This window comes from Echeneis naucrates, chromosome 1, assembly GCF_900963305.1.
Source record: "Echeneis naucrates chromosome 1, fEcheNa1.1, whole genome shotgun sequence".
Taxonomy (NCBI): Eukaryota; Metazoa; Chordata; class Actinopteri; order Carangiformes; family Echeneidae; genus Echeneis; species Echeneis naucrates.
Window position 1 is genome coordinate 18,088,752 of NC_042511.1, and position 27,572 is coordinate 18,116,323.

General features: G+C 40.6%; 1 protein-coding gene across 5 annotated transcripts in view; it reads right to left on the reverse strand.

The window, feature by feature from the left end:
- The window catches only part of cntln (centlein, centrosomal protein), a 77,123-nt gene that overhangs the window by 17,506 nt on the left and 32,045 nt on the right, over positions 1-27,572 (reverse strand). For 2 of the 5 annotated variants that reach the window (XM_029504274.1, XM_029504283.1), the window contains 12 exons: positions 26,602-26,718; positions 19,862-19,962; positions 17,278-17,375; positions 15,848-16,374; positions 12,915-12,996; positions 11,249-11,330; positions 10,647-10,915; positions 6,991-7,209; positions 4,881-4,978; positions 2,005-2,131; positions 1,780-1,917; positions 677-862 (listed from right to left, as the gene is read on the reverse strand). In XM_029504274.1, the coding sequence (XP_029360134.1) occupies positions 677-862; positions 1,780-1,917; positions 2,005-2,131; positions 4,881-4,978; positions 6,991-7,209; positions 10,647-10,915; positions 11,249-11,330; positions 12,915-12,996; positions 15,848-16,374; positions 17,278-17,375; positions 19,862-19,962; positions 26,602-26,718 (2,044 nt within the window). Of the gene's footprint in view, positions 1-676; positions 863-1,779; positions 1,918-2,004; positions 2,132-4,880; positions 5,003-5,039; positions 5,129-6,990; positions 7,210-10,646; positions 10,916-11,248; positions 11,331-12,914; positions 12,997-15,847; positions 16,375-17,277; positions 17,376-19,861; positions 19,963-26,601; positions 26,719-27,572 lie in introns of those variants that run through there. The other 3 variants (XM_029504256.1, XM_029504266.1, XM_029504292.1) reach the window with 2 other exon arrangements.

A 27,572-nucleotide genomic window follows, 5' to 3' on the forward strand; every position in this document is an offset into this window, starting at 1 on the left:
TTTACAAGTAACTTGTAACTTTGGTAAGAAGACTTTTTTGGTTTGATTCTAAGACTTAACTCAGGAACCTCAAAGCTGCCAGTTTGAGGCAAAGACTACTCCACACTTCTTTTTAAATTGTGCACTGTGTGAAGCTACTGTAAATATATAAATATTTTAGAACCCGTTTTAAGGACCTATTTTTTTGCTAATGAAATAGGCTTTCTCCTTTGTAAGAGTCCTACTCAGCAATGGGGTAAGCACCTCTCTTACCCCATGCATATACACCCAGTTGGGAGGTGAGAGAATATGTGTCAAAATATCACAATTAGATATTTTCCCCAAATTGCCCAGTCCTATTTATTTGCTGAGAAAAACAATGCATATCAGCATCCACCTTCATTCTCGTATTTGCCAAGACCTGTCCCTTGCAGTGGAAAGAGTAGAAAGAGACTGGCCTGTCTCCCCACTTTCCCACTGCAGTCTCTTATCTACCTTAAAGACATAGCATTGCTAAGGTGACATCTTATAATGTGTTTTCAACTCAATGCAACGATGGCCAAAGGTCTATGACAATCACCACCTGTGCCCTGCAAAAAGCATTCAGTGATAGGAAAACTTAAAAATAGACCTTTCAAATTGTTTGACTGTAACTCTGGACTTTTGGCCTCTGATCCTGTGCACCTTTTTACTGTACCTGGATGAAAGCATGAAGCTGCTCCAGCTGGGAGTAGGCCGTGCCTAACTGTCTCTGAAGTCTGTCCAAGGCATGGGAACTCTTTTGAGTCAACCCCTCCATTTGCACAGTGGCTGTTTGTTCCAGTGCAGCCAAAGCTTGCTCACTGGCTCCCACACGAGCCTGTAGGGCATGTATGTGCTGCTCCTGTTAAGGTAAATTGTAACAATAGTAACCTTAATAATATTAACAAGTTATATATCATAAAGTAGTATACATGGGCAGCATGGTGGTGTAGTGGTTAGTGCTGTCGCCCCACAATAAGAAGGTTGTGAGTTTGGTTCCTGGCCTGGGTCCTTTCTGTGCGGAATTTGAATGTTGTACCTGTCTCTGTGTGGGCTTCTTCCCACCATCCACATACATGTCTAGGTTAACTGGTGATTCTATATTGACCGTAGGTGCGAATGCAAGCGTGAGTGGTTGTTCATCTCTGTTTATCTCAGTGTGTTGGCCCTGTGATGGACTGGCGACTGTCCAAGGTGTACCCCGCCCCTCACCCGGAGCATTGGCTGGAATTGGCTCCAGCAGCCCAGCGACCCGAAAACAGAAAAGCGGATGAAGATGAATTATAGTATATACATTGTTTCAGGGAAAAACAAATGTCTGCAAAGGCATTTTTTGAGAATTACTGTACTGGCAGTATTTGAAATTTCCTGACTTATGACTCCTTATGGTAGAGAAGGAATGGGCTGAAAGCCAAGCGACAACTTTCACCAGGGGTGCTTATTGAGACTTTGAGTCTGGTGGTTAATATTCCTATATATAATATTCCTAAATAGAAAGAGGACTCTAAAGCTTCTGCTGGAGTGTAATAGGAGTTTTATATTTTTCAAAATCCTAAAACGTTTCCTTTCTGTTTACCAATGCTGTTAAATATGGCCTGATTTGACAAAAACATTTTTTCAACTGATGTATACTGTGAGCACGACCCAATACAGAGAGGATAATTATACAGTTAAGTGCGCAAAATAAGACCAAACCATAAAAAAAAAAAAATCATCCAAACGTCACAGTGATGCAAAGTTGCAAATGCAACTTATAAGCAGCAGCAATTTGGCACTAACCTTTTTTTCCAGATCCTCTTTTAGTTTTGTACAGGAGGTCTCATGTTGGTTTTTCTCCATAGTTGCCATACTAAGTCTTCTCTTTAGCGATTCTATTAGAGCCTTTCTGTTAGCGGCCTCTTCTGATAAAGTCTTAACCTAAAAAGAGGCAGAGCAGTAGAAAAATGAGAAGCAAAAATGAGAAGCAAAAAAAAAAAAAAAATTCATTGTCTTTATTGTAAGTACCTTCTTCTCCAGCTCCTCCAACTGTCCTCTGTAACTTTTCTCCATCTCTTGCAGGAACTTCAGCCTTGTCTTCAGGTCCTCCACCAGCTGCCTTTTCATGTTCACATCTCGCTCTCTGTGGCTTGCCCTGAAAAAATACAAGATGATGCACACAAATATTTATTCAGCCATTATATAATGCATGAATGAGTATGAATTGTACAAAGACATTCATATTTGCGCATGTATACAGCAACTGCATTGCAGAACACATACACACACACAAACAAAACTGGCAGGCACAGTGTCCCTCTGCAGTGCATCAGGCGTGACAGCTCATTATGACAACTAAATACACTTTCATGCTGTTTGGGTAAAAGAAAGGGGGGGCACATTTGAAATAAGGATGCATATATAATTCTAACTGGCATATATTAGAACAAGTGCTCTGGCGGGAATGCTGCACTAAGTGTGACTAGGGAGTGCTTTTTGACAAACGACATTTCAAATCAGCCGCGACACTACTTATAACATTGTAATCAAGTATTTAAATGTTTGCTATTTTCAGCTCAGTGTTGCACCCATCAGATATAAAAACACATCAGCAGGAGATGATGGCTTGGGAGAGATTGATTATGAAGGGAATATGCTTCTTGTTTGTATTGTTTGTCTGTGTTCTGTACTGTGTGGATGACATTTCCCTAAAGAGAGGCAAGGTTAAATTGTAAACTGCTCACAGCTTAACTGTTGCAAACCTGAGCATTGGTTCCGATATCAATAAACTGCGGCGTTGATATGTTTAATATTCCAGCATTCAACAGAGCCAATTCATGGTGAGGCCTTGTTTTAAAAGGGCTCAGTATGTTAGCATGTTTTATTCTGTTTTCATAAAAAGGCAAATATGAGGCATTTTTCATGGTTGTCTACACATTGGGGAATAGGAACAAATAGAATAAAGATCATAAGGATGCAGTTAATTTAAAAAAAAAAAAAGTTGTTTTTTTTTTTTTTTTTAATTTCAAAGATGCATCGGATTTCTTATCTCCCATATGTATCATAGCTTGTGTGTTTTAAATAAACAGATGACGCAATGTAAGAGCAAACGCTTTCGTGTAAGTAAATGTCCCTGTCTCCCTTGGTGGATAAATGCCTGAGGGCAGACTGGCTAAATAAATGTGAGCTTGTCCTATTGGAGTGACATTAAATTAAATGAGAGAGGAGTCTAGCCTGGGGACTTAGAGGGGAAGTAGCGCTGGCTGGTTACCCCATGGATTTGGCCATTAATGAGAAAACCCATATTGAACCTTTCAGATGACTGTCTGGTGTTGACTTAAAGACGAAGAGCAGCAATAAGAGCCCCAGCAGCTCCCTCTGCCCCAGTGCTAATGGCAATTAGATCGACAACATTTATTTTAGATGTTCACCCCAAAAAGAATAGAGGATAAAAAAGAATGGAGGATATATGGTACTTCTGCTGTAGTGTGTGATCTGTATTTATGAGTGATAGTGTAAAGAAAGAAAGAATTCAAACTCTATCCCGATAACTCATGCGTTTGTTCCCTTTGTTCTGAGCTTGTTGGCAATATTGTTCATCAAACATGCGTCTATTGTAATGATAACAGTCAGTGGTCTGAAATGTATGTGCATATGTGTGTGTGTGTGTGTGTGTGTGTGTGTGTGTGAGAGAGAGAGAGCGCAAGAGCACATATTTCTGTGTATCTTGTTAAGAATGAAGTGCGGATGGACGTTTCATGTGGCTGATAGACAACAGGGCTAAAGATGAAAGAAGCAACTTCATAAATAAGGCAGGGCCATAGTGCCGGATATTGACTGAGGACATGCCGGTATACTTTGAAATTCATTTCTTTTTTTCCCCCTTCTCTTCTTTAAGGCGAAGCAGCCTTGCTCCCTGTGTGTGTGCTGAGATGTATATTTCAGAGACGTCTAGACATGTCTTTCATTCTGAGAAGGGGTCCCTCCATGGAGGCAAATGGAGGGTAGGCTAGAAGAGATGGTGAGTTACGTGTGTGCATGGTTGAGTGTGTGACTAGAGCCTGAGGAGAGGCTGAGGCTGTCGTGGAAACTCAGCTGAGGGATGTTCACTCAGTCTGGCTGTGATCCATTGTGCTTTGGTCACATACCCACTGTGATTGTACACATGCCCTGGATGCATTATTGAGAATGACAGGCAGAGGACACAGCATACAAGACAAAAAGAATGAGAGAGATGCTAGTCAAGTCCTTCTTTGCATCCTCTCTCAGTTGAAAGATGAAAGATAATACTGAATGATTATATATGGCTCTCACAACACTGTTCAAGTCTCAACTGTTTCCTTGAGCGAATTGTTTATAGCTATACATTCTGACTGTGTAATGCAGCGAGTGCTACAGTAGGTGAACCATGTAACTCATTAGGGCTTGTGGCCCACAGGCCAGAGCAATGTTGTGTGGGTTTTAGTGTCATGGGCCAAAATGGCTCCTCCTGCGGCACACAAACAATCAATACACTGCTTTGATCAGCAGTCCACATCAGCAGTACCGAACAACCATGACACAGAAGACACCCACGTGTACACATGTGTATTCACATTAATTTCTTCACTCATTTTTATCCACTCACTCATGAGAACATGCATAATTTGACAAATGATTCATGCAGAGGAGAAGCATGCATTAAGTGGAGTGCAGCAGACAGAGTGCTGCCACATGGTGGAATCAAACACTACAGATGAGAGCTGTACTGAATGTGGAAATATGCAGACATAAAGAGAGACAAAGTCAGAGAGGGGGTGCAGAAAGACAAAAGGTGAAGAATGAGCTGTACTGCAGAACATCAGGAAGAAAGGAACACAAAGAGAAAGAAATAACAGTATCGAGGAGGAAGATGTTAAACTAACTTGTCCTGCAGCTGGCGGAGCTTGACTTCGTTGTCCTGGAGTTGGCCTCGAAGGGCTTTGTTAGCTGCCACTTGCCTTGTGACCTCCGCACTTGCACTCTGGGGGGAGGGCACACAGGATGTCTGTGTGTTTATTAACATGTTTGATTGTGTGCTTTAGGAGGCGGGGAAGGTTTTCATGACACGACTGATGACAGGTCAGGCACAGCATGCCTCCTCATTATGGTTACAGCAGGAGGGTGGAAGGTACTAAAAGAGGTTAAGAGGAAAACTGTATTTTTAAAGTAGGTGAGATAAGAGGAGTAATTAGGAAAAATAACAATTTGTAGCCCAATGCCACTGAATATATTTTAATGTGGATAGGACATGATTGTCAGGAATTGTCATGAATTTAAAAAAAAAAAAAAAAAAAAAAAAGAAGTGGCAAACATGTTGTTATCAATAATAATTTGTCATGAAAGATTCTTTCATTGCATTTGAACTAGCAATAGCAGTTAGATTTTTGTGAACTACACTGCTTTTGTGATTTACTCCTTTCTTTGTAGGTAACAGAGACATAGGGCTCATGATGACAGGCCAGCTTCATATCATAAGACTGATGATGGATATTTGAATGTGCATGTTCACTTTGGTTTAAAGAAGCCTATATCGCCTGAGTGCAGTTTCATTTTGACAATGCATTAAGTGGGTTAGGGGTTAGCCCCTACAGCGCATCCCACCCCTCTCCCTTTTGGTGTCACTTGACATGACTTCCACGACTGTGTGTAATGACAGGAGCAATCTGCTTGGTGACACTGATGAGCTGGCTGCAGAGGGGGTGATAACACTGTGGTACCAATCAAACCTTATTCCCTATGATGTAGGGCACATCTCTGCTGTTATTCCTCATTGCTCATCTTTCTGACACGTACTCCTTAATAAGATCAAATGATAAGAAATGCAAATTCTTGTTGAAATCACATGCAATTTCAGGTAACGTCAAGTGTAAATCGAAAGGCTGTCTGTTTTTTTCACCACCATAATTTGAAAGTAAAACCTTGACATAGCTTCTCTTAGAGTTTCTAAACTCCTCAAGGACTGCAGGGTGTTCAAACCAGTGAGATATAAAGGTGACTTAGAAATATTAATGTTTGAAAAAAATCTATGGGAAATGTTTTTTTCCCCCCTTACAACTAAAAAAAAGGAAATGCATGGCAAGGGACAAAACCATAACTCCCTGCCCCCTTAAAAATAAAAAGAATGGAAAAAAAAAAAAACAAAAAAAAAAACAACAAAAAAACAAAAACTGAAAAACACAAAATTTCACATATTTGTTTCTTTACTTTTGTTCACAAACATAAGAAATGTTGTGCTTAAATTTTTCTGTTCCAAACAGGGGTTGTGTTAACCAAAAATTTTCTGTCATTGACGCATTTTTTTAAGATTTGATGGACAAATCTGAAGGCCATCTGTTATTTTAATGGGTTGCCGTTACTTTAGAACACCCTGTTTTACTCCATGAGTAAAAGGAGGAAGGTGGGAAGGAGACTGAGTTCAGGCCGCAGCAGGTGAACTGAGTTAAATTCAGCTGATTTCTTAAGAAGTTTGTTCATATTTTAATTGCAAGTATTTAATTTTGTAAAACTGTGCATTTTATTTATGCATATGGCCACAGTTGGTGTTTTTAGTGGCCGGGGAAATGTGGTGTTGACATGATGAATGTTTTCTCTCATGCCTTTATAAGTGCATCATTTAGTTTGCTCTAATTGAATTTTCATTAAAAACATATGAATGAAAATTAAATGCTACTGACTATGTCTTTATTATAATTTATTACAATTAAAAAACGAAAATTAAAATGACAGATAAAAATAGATTATGATGGATTTTTTTTCACCTGTCAGTCAAAATGACGGACAATAAAAAAGCCTAGTGCAACCTCTGGTTCCAAATAACATTAATACACTAATTTCCTTAACGTCAACCATCATAGAATACAACAATGGAAATAAACAAATTCTTTAATGGCATTATGCTCTTAAAATATTTTTCTATTTAGAAGGCCTGCATAATAATGCAAGCAATGTGAGAAATTCATTCTGGGGCTCTATTTGTAACTTATGCCAACTAACCTTAAGTTTGACTTGAAGTTGTTTGACCTCGGCCTCCAGAGCCTGGGGAGCAGGGTTATCTGGGCAAGACATGGTTCTACCCTGACAGGAACACTCTGCATTTACAGGTGTTGTTGGTGGTACAGTTTGCTGGGGGAATGTGATCTGCCTCCACTGCTCCAACTCCATCTCCAGAACCTTTTTTTGCTGCTCCACACCAGCCAGGTCAGAGGTCAGCTTCTGCAGATTGAGTGACAGGTACTTGAGTTAGTGGGGCTAGGTTACTGCTGACGATAGCACAAAAACAAAAGTTGTGTTTCCTGTTATCAACCCTTGGAGACGTATATTTGTGTTGCAGGATGGTGAGATTGATGGGAACAATGATATATACTGAGTCAAACTGCAACCCTGCTTTCTCAATTGCAATGAATATGATAAATACAGAGACAAAGTAAACACAATATGTGTAATTGTATATGTGTAAACAACAAGAGAGCTGCTGGCTCAGCTTTAATATGTTTCTTATGCTAGTTAAGCATAAGATGATGCTGTTGTCCGGTCAACTGGGCCCAATTCTCAGTGATTGACAATCATAATAAAGCCATTTGGTGATGAATGATAATGGCACTAGCTGATCATGTAAAATGTACAGTCTATCAATGATTCTAAACATAAGCATCTGAAGTAAAGACTTTTCACAACATATGTATGGTGGAGCTCAAAAAAGTAATTTTTATGAAAATATAGGACAGTAAAACATCTCTAAGTTTGGTTCTATACACCCACAATCAGCAAATTTGGTATCATATCAAACACCAAGAATGCTTAATGGCACAAATAGGAGACATGATATATGAAGAAGTATGCTGCACACATGGGGCAAATACTGGAACATATGCATGGCTACACACACACACACACAAATACACACACATACAGATACACAAACACACAAACCCACCCCCAAAAGTGAAACCACAGACTCCCATGGGTTTGCGCTCTGCTCTGCATACATGGAGGTTATTGATATCTGGTTGCTGGCTGACACCTTTTAATAGAATCCCTCTTGTTTTAGGTTTCCTCTACTCTGTTGAAGATGCACATGCAATATCCCCAGAGAGGGGGGTGGGGGAGGTGGTGGAAGAAGTGGGAGAGATAGGGAGAGGGAGGTGTAGAGAATGAAAAGTGGGACTATTGCTGCAGTGGCAGCGTTGCATAAATTAACAGTGGCATTGATGACACTTCCTGTAAAACAAGCTTTGATTTCATAGGGCAAATTTCAGCCCTGAGAAATGACACTGACATACTCCTTTATTCTAGTGGGCCATTAGGTCTGAACAGCCAACATGTCTCTATCCTCCTCTTCTGAAAATTTTACAACAACTAATGTTGTTCCAAGAAATAAATAATATGAATAAGGAAAAACAGGATACAGCCGCAAACACAAATGCATAGATAGAAACTAAGTGAATTTGTAAACATAAATAAACCGCATAAAGCACAAGTGTACCATCTTAATGCACCACCTAAGAACATTGTGCTCGACATGTAGGTAAGACTTTTTTTTATTCAATATGTGGTGAAAAACACATTTAAATATAAATGTCCTGGTCAGTCATGTCTGTTGCACCTAATCCCATGGGTATATCAGTCCCTTGAATGATGTAGGTGGCAGTACAGTCCATATTTAAAAAGATAAAGCTGGTGTAGGTGTGGTTAGTAAAGATAATTAGTGAGGGAATTAAACAGGACAACTAAAGGATCCCATATTTGGATGTGGTTTGAGACAAGCACATTTCGTTAATAACTTGTTTGGATGTGACTTTGTGGACATTTAATCTCTGTTCTAGTTATTAAACTCCATATGACACGTAAAAGGACATGGACAAGGAAATTGAATTCAAATGAGGTCTATTTTTTGCAGCTTTTGTCCTTTTAGATGTAAGAATAGTTGCCCCATGCTTGAGTGTTAAAGTGAAATGTTGAAATCTAGGAATATGGCATCACAACAAGTCAGACATTCAGCAAGAAAAACAGGTAAGATGACTTGAAAGGTTCTCTACAAATTGCCACACAAATAATCTTGCAGAGAAAAGGAAGCTGAATATTGTGAACATCCAGTACAGTTCACAGGATTGCTTTCTGTTCAAATTTGACCTACAATATGTGGTCTAGTGGTACGAATTTTCCTGTACAATGAGAGATTATTGTGATGGTGCTGGTTACAAAGTGATGAAATTGTCACAATACTGTTCAACAAATCTCCAGTTAGGCTGGGATAATGGAAAACTGAGAGCAGCATGACCATAACAAATCTCATCACAACTCACCGCTGCAGGTTTAGTCCTTTCTAATACAATGCTAATGCAAACACATACAACCTTATCCATACTAAAACTCATAATAATAACACAGGGTGCAGAGGAATAAAAGTACACACAGGAAAGCATGGAGAAAAGCAAGAATAAGGATATAAGGCTAAATGATAGTAGGAGGTAAGGACAGAAGCAGCAAGGCAAGGACAGAGCTGTAGAGGGATCCGGAGACAGAGCAAAACAAATAACTTTCTGTGAAACTGCCATGCTACTTCTTGCATGATGCCCCCTGTGGAGGCTGTCCTAAGCCAATTACAAGCAGAGAGTTTTAGTTGGAGAGTTGGCCAGGACCGACTGGAACAAGTCCAAAGTCCATCACCTCTTGCCCTTTCCAGAGAGGGCAACAAGACCTGGCTTTGGCCAATCAGTCAGCTGCAACTTTCTCTGGAGGAGTGGCATTAATACTGCACAAAGACAGAGGAAACAAACAGGAAGACAACAATTCCCTCTATGTCCACTCGCACACAACAGCATATTGTGCGCACACACATGTGCCTTTACTGTTGCGTCTGAGTGTAAGGCCCCAGAAATCAGATACCTAGTTTGGAGCACAGGAGCTACTTTTTAGATGGCGATACTATGAAAGATGCACGTCGACCTGTTTGTTTCCACTATCTGTACTATTCTGAGCAGTAAATATACAGACATACAGAAACATGCACCTAATCAGGCATCCAGTGCGCTTCCACTGGCTGCTGCTATGTCTGAATTCACCAATTCACCAGAAGTCTCCTGCCTGTCTGATTAACAACTGTGCCTGTCTATGTATGTCTGTGTGTGTACATAGGTTGGTGTGTACAAGGAAGCCCTGACAGATGAGTACTGTTTAGGGGGCAAAGTGCTTGGTGTTTTATTTATAGTCTGTATCAAGTTTTAGAGTTTCCTACCTGGAGGCAAGTACTAAATAACTCAGTGGGTGTGTGACGCTGGATTCAGTCACCATGTATTTCTCTGTGCACGGGAGTGCACATATTTGAAGGAATGGAACTACCAGTGACAGAGATTGTTGTGGAGAACTGGCTTACTAAAACATTCAGCAGGACATGACAACACCAGAGTCAGAGTGATTTTGCTCCTCTCTTTTGTTTGGTAGTTCTGACCTCCACAGGCAGGGGTTGACTGTAAGCCACACTTATTAAGCATGATAAGGGCAAAGGACCTGGTACTGTTGTACTCCCAGCTCTGAGCAAATACAAAAGAATCATAAAGAGAAAGACAAAAATAGACTAATAAGAAACTTCCCCATACTTACAACAAACCTCCCACTCCTCTCATATGTTGTGTTTTTTTCCCCAAAGTTACCTGTGTGAGCAGCTTGCTGCTGCGGAGTTTCTCAGTGAGCAAGTTGAGCTGCGCCGTGATCTTCTCATTGGCCCTTTGCAGCTCTTTGGCTGAAAGCACAGCATCTTTTCTGGCACTTCGCAGTATGTCAATTTGAAGCTGTAGGGACTCTACGTGTTGCTGCAGAGAATAGGAGGAGCAGTGCTGGGTCCTCATCAGCACCCTCTTCCTCCTCCACCTCCTTTTCTCTCCCCTCATCCCTTGTTCCCAGGGCTCATGCTGTTTATCGTCTAACAAGAGGAAGTATAAGCAGGCACCTCAATTGCACAGAAAAACTCCCAACCCTATTTAGAAGCTACTGCTGGGATTTAAGCGGCAGATGTGAAAGAGTTTTTGTGTGTGCACAACTGAAAATTGTGATATATTTAACGACTTGAATGATTAACATTTTCTATTTATACCCAAGGACTGTCAAGTTTCTAGAAAGAAAAAAATTTAACAAAACCAAGCTTGTTAACTTCTCACACACTTGTTTCTGATCCACAGTATGTTCGTACATTATAACATTGTTCATACATTTCTGTGATTTTACACTGGTGCGAAAGAGGCTTTACTTGTGCTACCTTGGGCGGGTATGTAGGTTTGTTTTCTGTGAGATTCCACTGCTGATGCTTCTGTGTTTGAGATCCCTGAACACTTGCAGAACTGAAAGAACAGAAAAGCCAGAGACAGCTGTGAAAAGCAGCTGTTTAATGTAACACAAGCAGTTGACATGTTGTGCTTCTTCAGATGCGGCTCATAATGACACTGTGATTGCAGACTGTGCACAGTTTAACGCAACAAGACAAATCACCCTGTGCTTTAATAATTCACCTGAGCGTGTTCAGCTGACTTCAAATTGAATGCTTTTCAACATGGATATTTCATCTGACAGATGCTTGCAAATACTGCCTTTGTTCAATCAGTTTATGAAAGCTCTGATTCAGTCCTGCGCTATGACATGTAAGTGAGCGTATAGCAATTTGCACTCATAAGTGCCTCTGCGTGACACCTCCCAGCTGCAACATTGTTTGTAGTGACATCAAAGAAGAACCCCATCACCACCACCACTACCACGCTCCTTCCTCTCTGCCTGTTCCCTTTGTACAAGGGTCAGGTAGGATTGGATCAGTGCCAGGTTTGATCACAGGGTGTCTTGCAGAGAGGAGAAGGGAGATGAACTCTTTGGTTTGTGATATAGCACGTTGTGAGGGGGCCAGGGCTGTCATAGTGATGAACCCAGAGGAGCTGACGGAGCAGATCTGGAGTGGGGAAACTAAAGGGGATCTGAGAGTAAGGGTCTTGACAGCTACCTGGCTTCAGTTACAACAACAACTCTCTCTTCCACTCCACCCATTACACTGTTCTCTTGTTCTGAAAAGAAGGGGAGAATAAAAAAAAAAAAAAAGACAGAATATCTTAAAAAGCCTCACGCTTTCTTTCTGTATCTCTTTTCTTGACGGACATATCTCTCTGGGGTTTTGAGCTGCCATGTACTGCTCTGAAGTGGTTTGATGTGGACAAGAGTAAGGGGTCCAGGCCTATTGATTTCATGGTGTGGCTAGAAGATAGAAAAGGAAATGCACCCAAGCCACACATGAGAAGGCTGTTGTGATTTCAGTTAGTAAAGGGAGTGGCCATGCAACACACTTTAAGAAAAACACTATCCACATGTAATTATTTACAAGTAAACAATTCATATTAAAGCTCCAACCAATGATATTATATATTATCAATTAAAATGCCAATTATATTCTGGATAGATTGATAAATAAAGCTTACGATTGCAGCACACTTTCACATAAACCCTGGTAACAACATTGACCTCTGCAGCAGTTTGGTTGTTTGTTTTGAATGGTCAGGTCAAATCTGTTTGTCAAGCACCCACTGTGCTACTGCAGCACTCCAGAGGAATATGAAAGACAGCATGAACTCTAGATTGTCAAACACATACCTAAACAAAATCTGTCACAAAACTCATTATATTACATTATATCATGTTGTGATAAATCTGTTCAGATCAGGGCTGTATGAAGAACAACAGACTTAGTTTTCAGTGTCACTAAAAATGTTTGTTAAATTCTGTTTGAAAATTATGTTTTCTATATAACTACAATACACCATCATTCTTCATAAATCTGGAACATTATTCTATAAACAAAAATACTATGTGAATTGAATAGGACATTTTTATACTTAAACTAAAAAAGAAAAAAAACCAAAAACAATTTAAGACGTCGGCAAACCAACCTTTCTTTTGGCACGTTGTCTGCAATGTGTTGTCCTGATGGGCACTCTGTTGAGACTGTCTGAGTACTCCTCAACACTGTCACTGTATAGAAAGGTGAGGAGAGTTTTACAGGCCAAAAGTTGAACCCACAAAGCTGGTTCTGAGAGTACCACCCTTGAACAAAAATCCAATTTACCTTTTATGGTTGATTTAGTTGACATCAAGCAAAAATATGTGCATTTTACCCCCCCTTTTTCCAACAGAAAATCAATGTCCCATCCAATTTCTGAGCTGGAAGTGTAAATGTGAGTGTAAATTAAGTGCAAAAGCTGCAGTGTCTGGTGCTGATGGTGAATGCATCAACATGTATGAGAGCGGCTGTGGCCTTCATTAGCCCTCTGTGTGTGACAGACGTGTGTGAGAGGCACGGCTGAGTAGAGCCAAGCAAAGTTACATCTGATGGACACACGGTAAGGGCTTCCTGGAACACACACACATAAACATACACACACAGGTTTATTGACAGTGACCTTTGATGTGAAGGTGGAAGCCAGTGACATTTACGCTTGCTGGTTTATTAAGGTGGGGCCTGAGAGAATCAGCAGAGGTAAAGACCACAGAAAGAGGATCTAACTGGAACATGACAAGAAGACTGGGGGCTAGTTAGGGTTAAACCTGGTCTGAAAGGGGGCACAGGGACTTGCTGAGGATCACTAATCATCTGTACTAAGACAAAGGTTATATTTTAAGAAAAATGTGTAGTTTTTGCTCCTGCTGCACAATAGGCATGACTTTAATTTAGCCTTGTGAATAAACATAACATCATAATATCAATTAATCTATATATACAAATATGATATGACAAATACTACACTGACTAAGAGAAGCTATAACAATCACTCATCAGAAATTGCTGTAATCAAAGTTATCTCCTGTATGTGCTTTAATATATAAGAGAAATAAGCATCCAGTGCCAACAAGCAACATACAAGTAATGTAAAGATGTGAAAATCTCATTGGCTTGTTGAGGTAAGAGGGGTGAGCCTAACATCTGGGTTGGTCTACAAAAACATGTTGTCCCTCCAATAGTCAAAGCGTAACCCACAATAATGGCTAGGCCACAGCCCCCAATCAAAACACAAAATGAACAATTACCTTTTGTGTAATGGTCTTGGATTTTCTAGTACAGTTTCAGGAGGAGCATTTGTCTTTTCTGCTGGTTTATGGTAGGTCAAAATCTTACATAGAACATTATTCATATTGGCTCATGATTGCTACATTTTGTCCTTGAGAGTAAATTGTCACCCATATGTAATGCAGTGTTTTGTAGTTGCGATCAAGAGGATGTTAAATATGTATGTATAACACACAGCAGGACCATTCAGTAAGATATTGCCATACCCCCTGCTTTCATTCAGCCCTGTTCACCAACAAAACTGATGATCTGCTGAAAATGGTCAGTCGCCTCCAGCAGCTCAAAAGTTGAGAGAGCAAGCCAGAGGCAGCAAGGAAAAGAAGGGGAAAACCAAAGAGGTGGCAGTAGCCTTAACGAGACTGACATCTTTATTTGGCACTATTAAGGCCAAAGCTCCTTAGGCAGAAATACTGTATTTCTAGGAGTGCCTACCTGACATACTGCTGAAGAAGACCCCTGCGAGATAAGAGACGCAGAAGGCTTTACAGTAACAAATCAGTTGACAGGTGCCTTAAATAAGACAACATCTCAGTTTAGACCTGTTCTTCACAAATCCACTTAGATCCGCCTCTCAGGTAAAGCATTTATTAGACTGCTGCTTATTAGCTACATGGAGAGGCATTAGGAAACAGGGCATAGCTGCACCCAGTCCCTGTTAAATGGCCTCATGTGGATAGAGCTGGGGTGGATTACAGTCAGATGAATTAGTTGGTGAAGAGATGGCAAGATAGTGGGACAGAGCAAAAGAGAGTGCATAGAGAGAGGCATACAGGAAGAGAAAGTTAAGGGAAATAATATCAGCAAAAGCTCTGAGTGTTTGAAATCAAATCATTCCGACCATCACTCAATAAATGTTGGCTCAGTGGCTTTTTTGCATAAAACATACATGGAATAATTACTGTCGATGGTTCTTAATTTAGAGGGTGTTAAACAGCTTGTAGACATCTGGTACTGAGCCGAGTAGGGTCATTCAAAATTTATCTAACTAAATTAAAGCGAGGAGAGGAGAGATGAGGGTGGGCAAGCTGTAAGGGAAGTGTGCGTGTGTGTGTATGTGTGAGAATGTATATGCGTATGGGGAGGAGGCTACAGGGTTGGCTTGTGGAAAAATGTGCAGCACACACATTTGTGAATTGATATGCCACAAGATAGCCAACACCACAAGTCAGAAGGTGGGGCAAGCTTCTGTGCATGTGTTGTGTGTGTACTGATGCCTAGGGTGGCTTACAACTTGCAGGGGGAATCTTAGCGCTGTCAAGGAGGGGTTAGTAAATATGCACAGGACCAGTAAATTAAATCAAACTGCCAAACTGTCAATTTTTGGATAGCGTGACTAGTGCATGAAAATGGCATCACTGGAAGGTATCAAGGCTTTGGCGGCCTCCTTATCCCTGGGCTTTTCTGGCATTGGTTCAAGTTTGTGTGGAGAGGTGGCTAATTTTGCATGCAAATTTCAGTCAATAAGCTCCAAGCAAGGCGTCCCAGGATATTTCAAAGGATCTGACAGTAGTTTCCCCCTCCTCTCTCCTTCTCTCTATCATTCTTGCTCGCATTCTTCTTTTGGCTTCTGAATGTTAACTAGACAGACGCTGAAATTCAATCACCCATTTGCTTATGCTTTGCATATGCACGTTGTCCCCTTGATGCAGAATGGCCCCCCACAATTCAGACAACCCACCCTCTCCACTCCTACCACCAAAATAATGAGGCTAGAGGCAGTGAGAATAAGTGCTTCTGTGTGTGCGTGTGTATCATTACCTATCTACGCTCATGTCCTCCCACTCGTCCTTAGTGGGACTGGAGCTGCGGCCTTGCCAGCTGATGGCTTGATTGGGGCTGACTGTTCGGTGGCTGCTCTGGCGTAGTGGACCTCTGAGTCTTGCTGTTTTGAATTTGACCTTGCTGCTAATGTTACCCACCCCGCCTGCCCGCACAGGTCTTGCTGCACAGTTCCTGTAGTAGTCCCTAGCTGCTCTGAGAATCCCTACCTCCTGTCTCAGCTTCAGTAACTGATGATGAAGCTGGGTAGCCCCTTTCTGAGAGGCAGCCAGTCGGGCTTCTAGAGCCATGATCTCCTTGCAATGATGCTCCCCTTGGGCCAGGGCTTGGGCCTGGGCTGTCTCTTCACGAACAGTTTCTTGGGTTCGGAAGTTATCCAAAGAGGCTTGGAGTTTGCAGCAGGTGAGGGTCAAGTCTTTGTTGGCTTCAAGTAGCTGCTCTTTCTCTTCCCGTAACCTTTCTGTCTCCTCCTCCATTGAGACCATCCGCCACTCCAACTGCTCTATCTGAAGGAAGGAGATATATAGAGATATGCTTCAGAGAGAACTTCAGTGGTAGAATATAGTTGTTTTAGCTTGGACATCTCTCTCTTTAATTACTCAAACTTTTGAACATGTTTCTTGTACAATGCTAGTGAAAACAACATGCCAAGCCAGTTTACGTCAACGTAAATAAGAAATATTGGGAAAGGCCGCTGATTTAGTTCTTTCTCCACATTCACTTTCTCATGGGCTCGTGAGTCAGTACATACAGTTTATGCTACCCACAAGGGTGGGAACTCTCCTTTCTGCATCCCAGCAGAGTGTGGACATCTCACTGGCACCCACTTACCCTGATCACCCCTGACTAGACAGCAACCAACAGCACTTAGACTATTTGTTAGATCTTTGGTGGAGACTGTTTAAGAGAACAGAGGATGCCTGCTGGGTTTGTGCCTCCAGGCAATTTTTCCCTTTTATTTGGTTCTCACTCTGCCCGCTGGTGAAGCCTGGTACCTTTCAAACAAAATTAGATGTCTATCCATACTCCCAATGATCCACTGTCATGGAGGTAGAAAGGGGGTAACATATTAACTCATGCGAGCGGGGGGCTTAAAAAGCATGTGTGCAAAAACATGAGCAACCTACTAATAGCTATGAAACAAAAAATTTAATTCTAAAATAACTTAATACAGCTTCCTCCTCTCCACCACACTGTTATAGTTTGTGATTTTTACTGATATTGTTTAAAAATTTTAAAAAACATTACTTCCACACTAAGCATGTACATTACCAATTCCACCAAGAGCGAGAACACTTTGAAGTCACTCCTGACAGAGCAAAACCAAATTCTCTGAGAGGCATTGTGCAGTAGTTACGGTCGGGTTTCTTTTATTGGCAATGACACTTAGTGATGGCATAGTGCTGTACCTTTTTAAATGACTTTTCCATTTGCGCTGAAGCAATAGCAGGCTTTTTCGGAGTGCTGCTTTTGACCTGATGCTCCTCTACCACTTTGTGAAGCAATTCTGCAAAGGGGAACAAAGCTTGTTATTGTGACATCATCTGTCAAATCAGGCTGCTCAATCAATAGAATGATAATAAAGAGGGTACATTAATTCAATTAGCATTACTAACGTTAAATTTCCTTCCCTAAGTTCATTTTTTTTTGTCTTCTTTTATCAATCAAATAATTAAAAAAAGAACATAGAATGACTAATGCTGTTTAACTTGAGAATTTCACTGTGAAAACCCACCTCCTATTTCTCAAATCATATCAAATAGCCCTTTTCTTCCCAATTAAGAGATAAGTATTTTATTTAGTAGTCCAAGAGGAAATAGTGTTCAGAAGCGCACACACACTGGGACATGCAATGTGCAACCCCTCTCTAGAGATCTTAAACAAACGAAGAGAAATGTTTGAATCCCAAGTGAACCCACAGCCCCAGGCTGCACTGCTTTGTAGTCCACTATGTTTTCCCAATGGACAACTAATCTCCACAGACTAACATGCTGCTTTGTTCTAAGAACTTCAATAGTGGCCATGGTAAACATACGTATTAGGCTTTATGGTAACAATAGAATATATGCAGGAGTCAAAACGTTTGGGGATTTGATGCACACAACCTGTATTCATGTGCAGATAAAGAGTTCAGCAGCCTAAATGTCACTGTGCGACAGTCTATACCTGCAGAAAAAGGAAAATCCTCAATACACTCCACTTGATCCAAAGGGCAACACAAAATCATATGAAACTTCTTCCCTTTCATTCTCTCCAGTTAAACATTAATGACAGGACGACCAAAATAATTTGTACAATGAGGTTTGAAACATTAAATATTTAGGACCTTGACTTTTCAGGTCAGTTGATCTTTTGTAGAGTGAGTTGGAAGAAGAGGCTGCAGAAGGAGAGGGTAAAAAGAAAGAGATTATGTGAGCTGCTACTCCGTTGCTTTGCATTTGATGCTTTGCCCTGGGAAGTTTGTTACTCTGAATTAGTCTACTCTTTTGTCTTTTCAGCAAGTCACATTCAATCAAACCAAGCTAAATAGGACAAGAGGGCTGCTGTGTTCACTGGGTACATAACCAGGTTGGGAGACAATTATCCAGCTCCAGTGCCGGTGGCTTGGGAGTTGGCACCTCAGCACTACCTTGATAAGAAGATGTGGTGGCTCCCTAGTCACCCACTGTTGGAGGAGGTCCTGGCAATGCAGCATAAATTAATGTCCCTCCCTTGTCTCTTCATGGGCTGCAGCACAAAGGGCCTGTTCCTTTCATCTGCTGTCTTTCGTTAGCATGATCCTGGTGTGAGTGATTCAACCCTCTATCCCTTTGATCGGGTCACAGACTTTCTTAAAGAATAGCTGTGGTGGCCATTCACAATTTTTTTTTTCTTAATTATGAATTTGAATTTGAATTTGAAGAATAATGGTATCAGTCAGATTTTAAATACTGCTGAATTTTTTATTAAATGTTTTTATCAAATTATTAAAGCCAAAGGCAAAATGAAAATGGACCCTGACTTCATGACTTAGTAAACAAATTAGCATCCCAAAATTTTAAAAAGTCAAACATTAAAAAAAAAAACAAAAAAACAAGCAAATAAACAAAACAACATAATTTCCGACACATTGTGTAATTTTTGGAGTTATGTCACATTTAATGCCTAGAGGTAAAAAAATAAAAAATAAACAAACAACACACACACTCCAATAGAATAGATAGGTGAGTGATTTATAAAGCAGATACTCAGGCTCTTGTATAACATTTAGATTTAGTGATTACTTGTCTAGCCAGATATAAAACTATGTACATTCTTTAGAAGGAGGTTATTTTGTAGTACTCCTGATGAGACTGTCAATAGGAGAGGAGCCACTCTTTTAATTAGTGCCATCCTTTAAATCACATGCTTGTGTCTCCAATGGAGACCATCATTGGTTGTGAAGAAAATTAAAGTGATGTAGGACAGATTTGTTATTGAACGGGTTAATTAAGGCCACCGTCTGCAGCGGTCAGTGTCTGACAAAAGGGTACTGATTGGATTAAAAGCAACGTGCTTTTTAACATTGGGAATGATATGTGCAGACACCTCTTGATCTCCCAATCAATTTGCAAGGAGTTGATGAAGTCTTAATTGAGTTGTCCTATTAATTCCTCAGGGGGTTGCCTTATTAATTCTACTCACTAACACACATGGCTAAGGAGTAAAAGGATAGCTTAAAGGTGCTGTCATCTAGAGTTTGCATACTTTTCTACTATTATTAATGGTATTTCCAGTACTTTACAAACAAACAAACAGCCTTTTCTTTAGGTACCTCTTTAGGTATAATTGAAGAGTGCAAAACATAAAAAATTTACATGAGCATACCAAAGTAGAAAATTTAAGTTCAGGAAACATATTTACAAAGTTGCAGAAAGGGAAAAAAGCAAAAACAAAATGAAAGATGACATAAAAAAAAAGAAAAGAAAATATTTTAACGAGTCATGTACATTTGGTTTTAAAGACAGGGCTTACCTCCGTGTTCACGAGCAAGACACAGATGGAGTTCCTTGACCGTGGCCCGGTCCATAGCAGCCTGGACTCGCAGCATATCCAGTTGTTCTTCCAAGCCAGTTCTGAAGTCACATACATTATGAACTTTACTTCAAACAACTCTTTCGAACAAAAGACATCAGACATTTGAAAATGAGCACTGTACTGTATAATGAGAATCTTTTTAAATCACAATTAAGCCACAAATATCACTGTGGAATCCAATGTAGCAGAATTTTTTCACCTTACATTTTAACTTTATTCTTGTGCGCTGGTATTGCTTCCCAAAAGAAAAGATGACATGCTTAAGGAATCAACTAATTAAAACGGTTTTTAATTCATCTGGAAATCAAAGTGACAACTAACATGAAACACCAAGGTAGGAAAGTACAGTGGGTCTGTATGTGTGTGAGTTTGTGTGTATCATAACAGACAAACAGACTGGAAAGAGTGCCCAATTACCTCTGTGCAATTAGCTTGATTTCTGCTAAAGGCTAATTATGTGAAGCCAGGCTCGAGACTTTGCACTTTCAAGTTATTATTAGGACCCCAACTGAAGTCTACAGAGGATGCACACAAGCCCACTGAGACAACCACACCTGAAACACACACCTAATTTCCCTCCCCTCTGCTCCAACAGAGTCAGAGAAGTGCTAGAAACAGGCTGCTGCTACTGTAGTGGCATTCTTCCCTCAGTTAACCTCATTACAACAGTAGGTCTTCATTCTAACTGACTTCTTTAGGCATATGGTGAGTGCAGCATGTGTGATACACTCTGAAGCATATGAGGTTTAAAAGGGCATTTGCGGTTATGGTGAATTACGATGAGCATAATGGCAATTAACTTAAACTAGACACCTGTTTCAACCAATCCAATTTTGCTAGATCAACCAGGAGATTTTTCCATACATATGCCAAGAGAATGACTTGGGAAAAGTTATCACCACAGCACAGGGAAAGGAAGTAATTATCTTTTTAGCCCACACAGTCCAGTAGAGGCATGGTCTAATGGCTGACCGCAGCTTAAATAAGTACACAAATGACTCTCCCTGAGGGGGGTTGAGGATGCAGATGGATATGTGTCGCTCTGCTATAGATTTTCCTCCATAAATGAACTCAAGTCGATCAGGTACCGGCACTGCCTTATGTGTTGAGGATGTTAATGGGACAAATGAGCTGAAATATTCAGTATGTGGTATGAGCCCGTTCCATCTCATGTTTCTCTTTTATGCCCTTTTGGATGCTGATAGTATTGACGCTTAACCAAAGTTCATATGCAAAACATTCACTTTTGATGATGAATAAGCATACCTTCTAAGATGAAGACGGGATTGCATTGCAGATGGATTTCAATGGCTAGGGGGCTTCTAGTTTCACATGATAACATTGCAGAGATGGAAGAATAATGCATCTTCATTTAGTAATACTCAGTTGTTAAGGTGTATGCTTGTCCCAAAGGGCCAAAGGGAGCAGTAACAGAGCTACATATAGGGATGTTACAAAAGCAATAATAGAAATGTTGTGATTTATCTGCAACATTCAGCAAAAAAAACTGGTAAAAGTAAAAATAAATACAAAGCCAAAACAATTAATATGTGGATAAATATACTTGCTGTGCTGTCCAGATGTTAACACTGACTATTCACTCATTCATTCATTTATTTTTGTACTCCTTTTGTACGGTATGTGAGGCGTAATCTTTGAGTGCCAAAACAACAGATGGCATTTGGCATGACTTACTGTCAATCATTTTGTGAACTTGATCAATGACTTAAATTTCTAATTTTAAATTTAAACCATTAAATGCAAACAATTCTTTCTACAGACTGTAAAGCCTTTCCTTTTCCTCAGATGACCCGTGAAACAAATTTCAAAAATATCATTTCATTCTTTATTGCACAAACTGCTTCTTTGAATGGAGTACTCTCTGTTCTTCGCTTACAGTATACATTTTTCACATTGCTTCCTTCTGTGCGTAGATAAACAGATAAACAGATGCTTACAATTATTTATGGGGTCTGGATTATTGGAAAAGAGCAGCTTTGAGAATTCTAAAGGATGTTTAGGTAACGCTATTAGGCTGAGGTGACACACCAAGCTAAACCCCAACCTCAAGGAGATAAATTTACAATCCATAATCACCAGCTCCATAAAATTTTCCTGACCTTTTCTATAAATCAGGGAACCTGTACCTATATTTACTCAAACATTCTTTTCTTATATCTCAGTGACCAAAATGTTGCCAACAACTGTAGCTCCTAGAGAGCATTTCAGTTATATTGCTTTTTAAAATCTGGATGACAAAGCAAATGAAGTTAGCTGGACAGCTTTCATTTCCCTCTCTACTCACTGCCTTATCTAAGGTAGAACACCAGTCAGTGGGCATAAAAGCAAAAGAAGTTTCTTGGTAGAAATCAAAGTAAAGAGGATAGACGTGCGTGATGTTTGGTAATGATGTGGTGTGCAATTCAAGTCTGTGTCTCATGTCACGATTATGGACCTGTTTTTAAAAACATTTGGAGCGCTAGGACTTCAGCCTTCAGCAATCCACTACATGTCATTTGATCTTATCCCTACTTGCGCCACACTTAACACAGCTTAGAGCACAAACTGCCAGCCTCCATCCACTGGGGTGTATAACACAACATCATCTACAGCTATTGTGCTCTCACACATCAGCCTCCTTTTGGTGTCTTGCTTGGTACATAAAAATAAACAGGAAGAAATAGGGAACAGGGTGAAAGAGTGAAAACACCTCTGGCATTTTTATTGCTGGGGAAAGAATCTTGTTTTTTGGGGTATAGGGAGGATTCCCTTATGTTTAAAGTCAGGTTAGAAGGCTGTTCATGGAGGCATTTTGGGTGTATAAGCCACTGCTGTCAGCAGAAACGGTGACTGGTGTAGTTTACATAGCGTGTTGCTATATTGTGGCTGTGGGCAATGCAGCGGCAGTGGCAGCAGCAACAGTGAGTCTTGGGTTCTGCAGCTACAGGCCACTAATATAAGAGGTAAACGAGAATTCATGTAATTTTCACTTTCCCACAATACTCCCCATTTAATAGGCTTGTTGATGCTGCTAGGTATACTTAGATGAAATAATATAACGAAGTTGTATTTATTAGACGGGAAGAGAAGAAAGAAATTTGCAAGAGTAAATTCCAGTTCTGCAGTCAAAGATTAAATGAATGCGTGAGGGAACTGAAAAAGTATGTTCTCGACTGTATGTTTTCTGCATGTGTGAATTCTATCTTGAAGAGTTTGTTCTTTGAATTAACTAATAGCATTCTTTGTGCTATAATTTTATCTTAATGGCACTATCTAAGGCTTGATGGAGCACTTAAGTTTGCATCATAATTAGGTGGAAAGCAATTTTTTTTATATATTAATTTATTTACCAAATAATTAATGAAGGGAAAACCTTACTTGTCTGATTAAAAACATGCATAAAACATTCTGTTTGTGTGTGTTTGAGCAAATGTGTCCCTCCTCCAACTAAGTCCTCATCTGGGGGGCAAAAGATTCTCATTACTTCTAATACCTCTTAGCAAATCAAGATGAAACGCAAAGAAATACAGCAATATGAGGAACATCAGGGTAAACTTTATTAAACTTAATTAGAGTCAACGTTGCTTATTGAGGAGGTTTCATGTCCATAATGGTCACTCTCTACAGAGGAGGTTTCACAGCTGCAGCAGAGCAAATGATCTCAAAGGCTTTTTCCCCTGTAATCGCTAGCTAATTTATGCTTTGATGTTGTCTGAGTATAGCATCTTAAGTCTGAGGATGCACTGCATGTTTTTATTCTGCTTATGGAGCCTAAATAATCCCTGCCTCTTTTTTACCAACAGACCTTTAACAACAATTAACAAGCATGGACATGGACTGCCGCAGACATATGCATAATGAGGCAGATAAAATGATCCCAATGCAAATTTTTCCGCCCACCCTGCCCATAGTTTCTTGCCAGAAAATCTCCATCAAAATCATACTTTGTGTCAGCTACTTTTTATTTGGAAATTTCTTTTGCCTAAAAAACAAAACAAAAAAACCCTAGCACGAATCTGGGAGAAAGAAGATCTTAAGAATAGGCACACAGTTTTAATAATCATACAGGATTCTGAGACTTCTGAAAAATTTTAATTGTCAATGGCTAGTGCCGTGTGTTGCCAGTTTTGATGTAAAATTCCAGTGACAGGACACAAGGAAATGTGTATGTTGTAAATTTCTAGATTTTTCTCTTTAAAATAAAAAGCATAAAGCACAAAAAGACAAGTGAACACTTTTATTGCTTTGGTATCACTACTAGTCCAAAACTAGAATGAATATTATGCTGGCAAGCATTAAATCCAGGAGCACGGAACCGAGCATTTTTTTGCCCTGCAAAATTTGACAAGGCCAACATCAAATGCTAATGATATAATACTGAAATTTTAGCTGAGTATTGAAGTACCTGAGCATGTTAATATGTTTTGTCCTCTGAACTAGTGTTTGATTCTGCATTTGCACACCATTATTTTCATTTAAAGTTGTCGAGCAATGGATTACTTGTTGCTTATTACTTCTTTACAACATTCTATCGAGCCACGGGTTGCCAGTGATTCAGCTAAAAGAGCATAGAAACAGACCTGTTTCACCTTCTTCCTCAACATTTTATTCAAGTACAATAGATTACAGGCGGTCTGGGCTTGATAACCTTCCCTTAACACTAAGGGGACCCACTGAGCAGGAGTTATCCCAGCAATATTCATTCTGGGAAATGGTCATTTGGGCCTCAAGACATGGTTTTGCAAGAGCTATTTTTTGAAGAGGTGATAGGGAGCATCTGTGCACAATCTCATGACAATGAGGAAGATAAAGTGAGAGACAAATGGAGTTTAAACAGTTTCTCCCCTAAAGCCTGCCACTAAGCATTCAGAGCTTTATAAGGGGTCTTTATTTCTCCCTAAATTCTTCAGCTACCAGGAGTTAATTAGCTATTAGTGGATTATTGCTAACACTTATTTAGCATAACCTTCACAAGCACAATCATTATAATACGGTCAACAGAAAAACAAGCTGTAACTGCTTGGCCCAAGACCTTCCTGGCAGTTCTGCTTACAGAAAGTCTTGCTGCACTATCATCTACTCACATTTCCACATTTTCATCTTTTTTTTGAGAAATATTCATTGCAGGGCATTAAAGAATTTTGGTTTTGCTGGATTAATCCATAGTCCCAACAACCCTGTCTCTTTGCTCCTGCTTATTCTTACAACAGGCATGCAAGAAAATACTTGAATAGAGATAGGATATATGGCTCACTTAGTTTAACACAGTGTGCTGAGTATGCGTTCAGATGTATGCGCTGGAACAAAGAGTTTTTCTAGAGCACAAGTTTAGAGATCCCAGCCAACTTTGCACCAGTTAACTGGGTAAGAGGGATCCTGGGGGTGCAAATGGGAGAGATGAGGTGAAGCTGGACAGGGGCACATGAAGGGGATCAACACTAACCCTGGAAGACAGGCCAGTTACACAGCAAGGAAAGACGCCAGACGCTCTCCATCCCTTGCGGTTTCCCTCACAGGTCAGTTCCAAGGACCCTGCATGTTCACAATAGTCTGCTTGCTCCCCATACCCAACCCCCAGACCATCCAGTGCTCGACTTTGCTCAGCTCCAGCCGTGGCCGGGCAGGCAAGCAGGCAGGCGGATGGACATCCCTTAACAGGCAGCATCAGCGGCACAGGGGCTGCTAGCCTGTAATTAGCTCGGACAGCTCTGGCTTCGAGAGAGGCAGCCGGGCTATATCATAATGAGCTCAGCTGGGATTAGAAGGACAGGGCAGGGGGGTGAGCAGAGGGGAAAGCAGTAGAGGGGGCGGGGGCAAGTACCAGAATTCTTGCCTCAGCCTACTGCAGCATCACAGAGGGCCAGAGGGAGGGCTCTGGGAAGACAAGCAGGAAAAAGGTAAAAAGATGGCACAGAGGCATAGGATAGAGGAGGGAAGAGGTGAAGGCTTGGGGATGAAGGGGAAAGACTGTGGCTTTAGGCCAAGCTTTGTGGTGCATCACAGTAGGTCAGTGTTCGTGATATGGTTACAGGGGTTCCTCCTGATCTAATAAGACAATGAATATACTACACTCAGAGACAAACTAACAGATGCTGACAGGATAACTGAATAACACGCGGAAAGAGTGGAAAAACAGTAAGAAAATACATGAAAAGTACCTCTTGCAGAAAAGTCTTACTGTATTGACAACAGTTACAAAGCTCTAGGAAAACATTTGAGCTACAGATTTTAAGTATGTAAAGCATCTTATTGATACACACTTAATAACATCAGCAACAAGACTACAGTCTGGCATAAGCGTTCCGTTAAAAATGCAATTATTTTATGAAGACACAGCCAGGGATTCTGATAATGTGATTTTTCTTCTTGCACTTTTATGTGTGAATTTTTGGGCAGCCAATTTTACAAATGAGCAGAGTCTAATGATCTTGCTTTGGCCCCTGCTGGCTGGTAATGATGTGGAGGGCTAGGTAGTTGCTGTGAAGCTGGGAAGGGCACACTCAAATTCAACACCCACAAACAAGAAGGAACAGTAGGAGTGTTTGAGTAGATGTGTACACATGTAAGAGAGAGAGAGCGAGAGAGAGAAAAAAAAAAAAAGGACACAAAATAGTCCATTACAGGTATCATCACCTTTGCGTGGGCCTGGAAATCTGGAAAAAAGAGAGGGAACTTACTTTTCCATGCCAAGTTTCCTGTTGAGGTTTTTCAAGTAGGCAATCTCATTCCACACTATATCGCTGTTCTCTTGTCTTAGCTGCCATGGCTCTGCATGATGAACCCTTCCACCTGGCCTGGACAAATACATGACGCACATGCATGCATGCATGCGTGCGCGCGCGCACGCACACACACACACACACACACAATAAGATGACAATGCAAATAGGGATGCCTCACAAAAGGCAAACACATACATTCAGACATACAAGAGAACCTGCTTGTTCTTGTACATTACCTTGTTGCTTCTGGCCTGTCCACATCGGGGAACAAGGACCCTTAGTCTCGGTCTGTTTTAGTTATTCAGCCATCTTTAGCAGTATTCAAATGAGCAGCCTTGGCTTTGACATTTCAGTGGCAAATCATGTACACACATATGCATGTCTGGAGAGCCCAGGGCACTGTCCATGTGGCTGAGCAGTGGAGCATCCCCAGTGTGCCATGCAAATGTAAATAATGGCAAAAGCACACTCCCAAACGAGGTCACTCAAATGTCTACACCTCACTTATGAATACTTAATGACACTTTGTGCTCAGTAGCTGCCCCCTCCATTGAACTTCCCCTTTTACTCACACATGCGCACCATCCTTAGGGCCAACTGTATCTCTGCATGATACCCAACTCATCAATCAGTCTTAACCCAACACATTCAATTCCAATTAGTCTTTTATTTGCAAACTAAAACCCCTTTTAGTGAGAAATCCACAGATTGCAAAAGTAGCAGATGAGAAGACAATACCATTTTTGACACACACACACACACACACACACACACACACACTGAATGAAGTAGAGGTGTGGAAATGGATTGTGAGGGTCACTGCTATTGTGGGGGACCCCTTTCACTGTGGTCATTATTGGCTATGTAGACACTGCCACGCTACGCTACGCTAATACTTGTTAAACCCTGGTGCCTGGGAGTTGGAG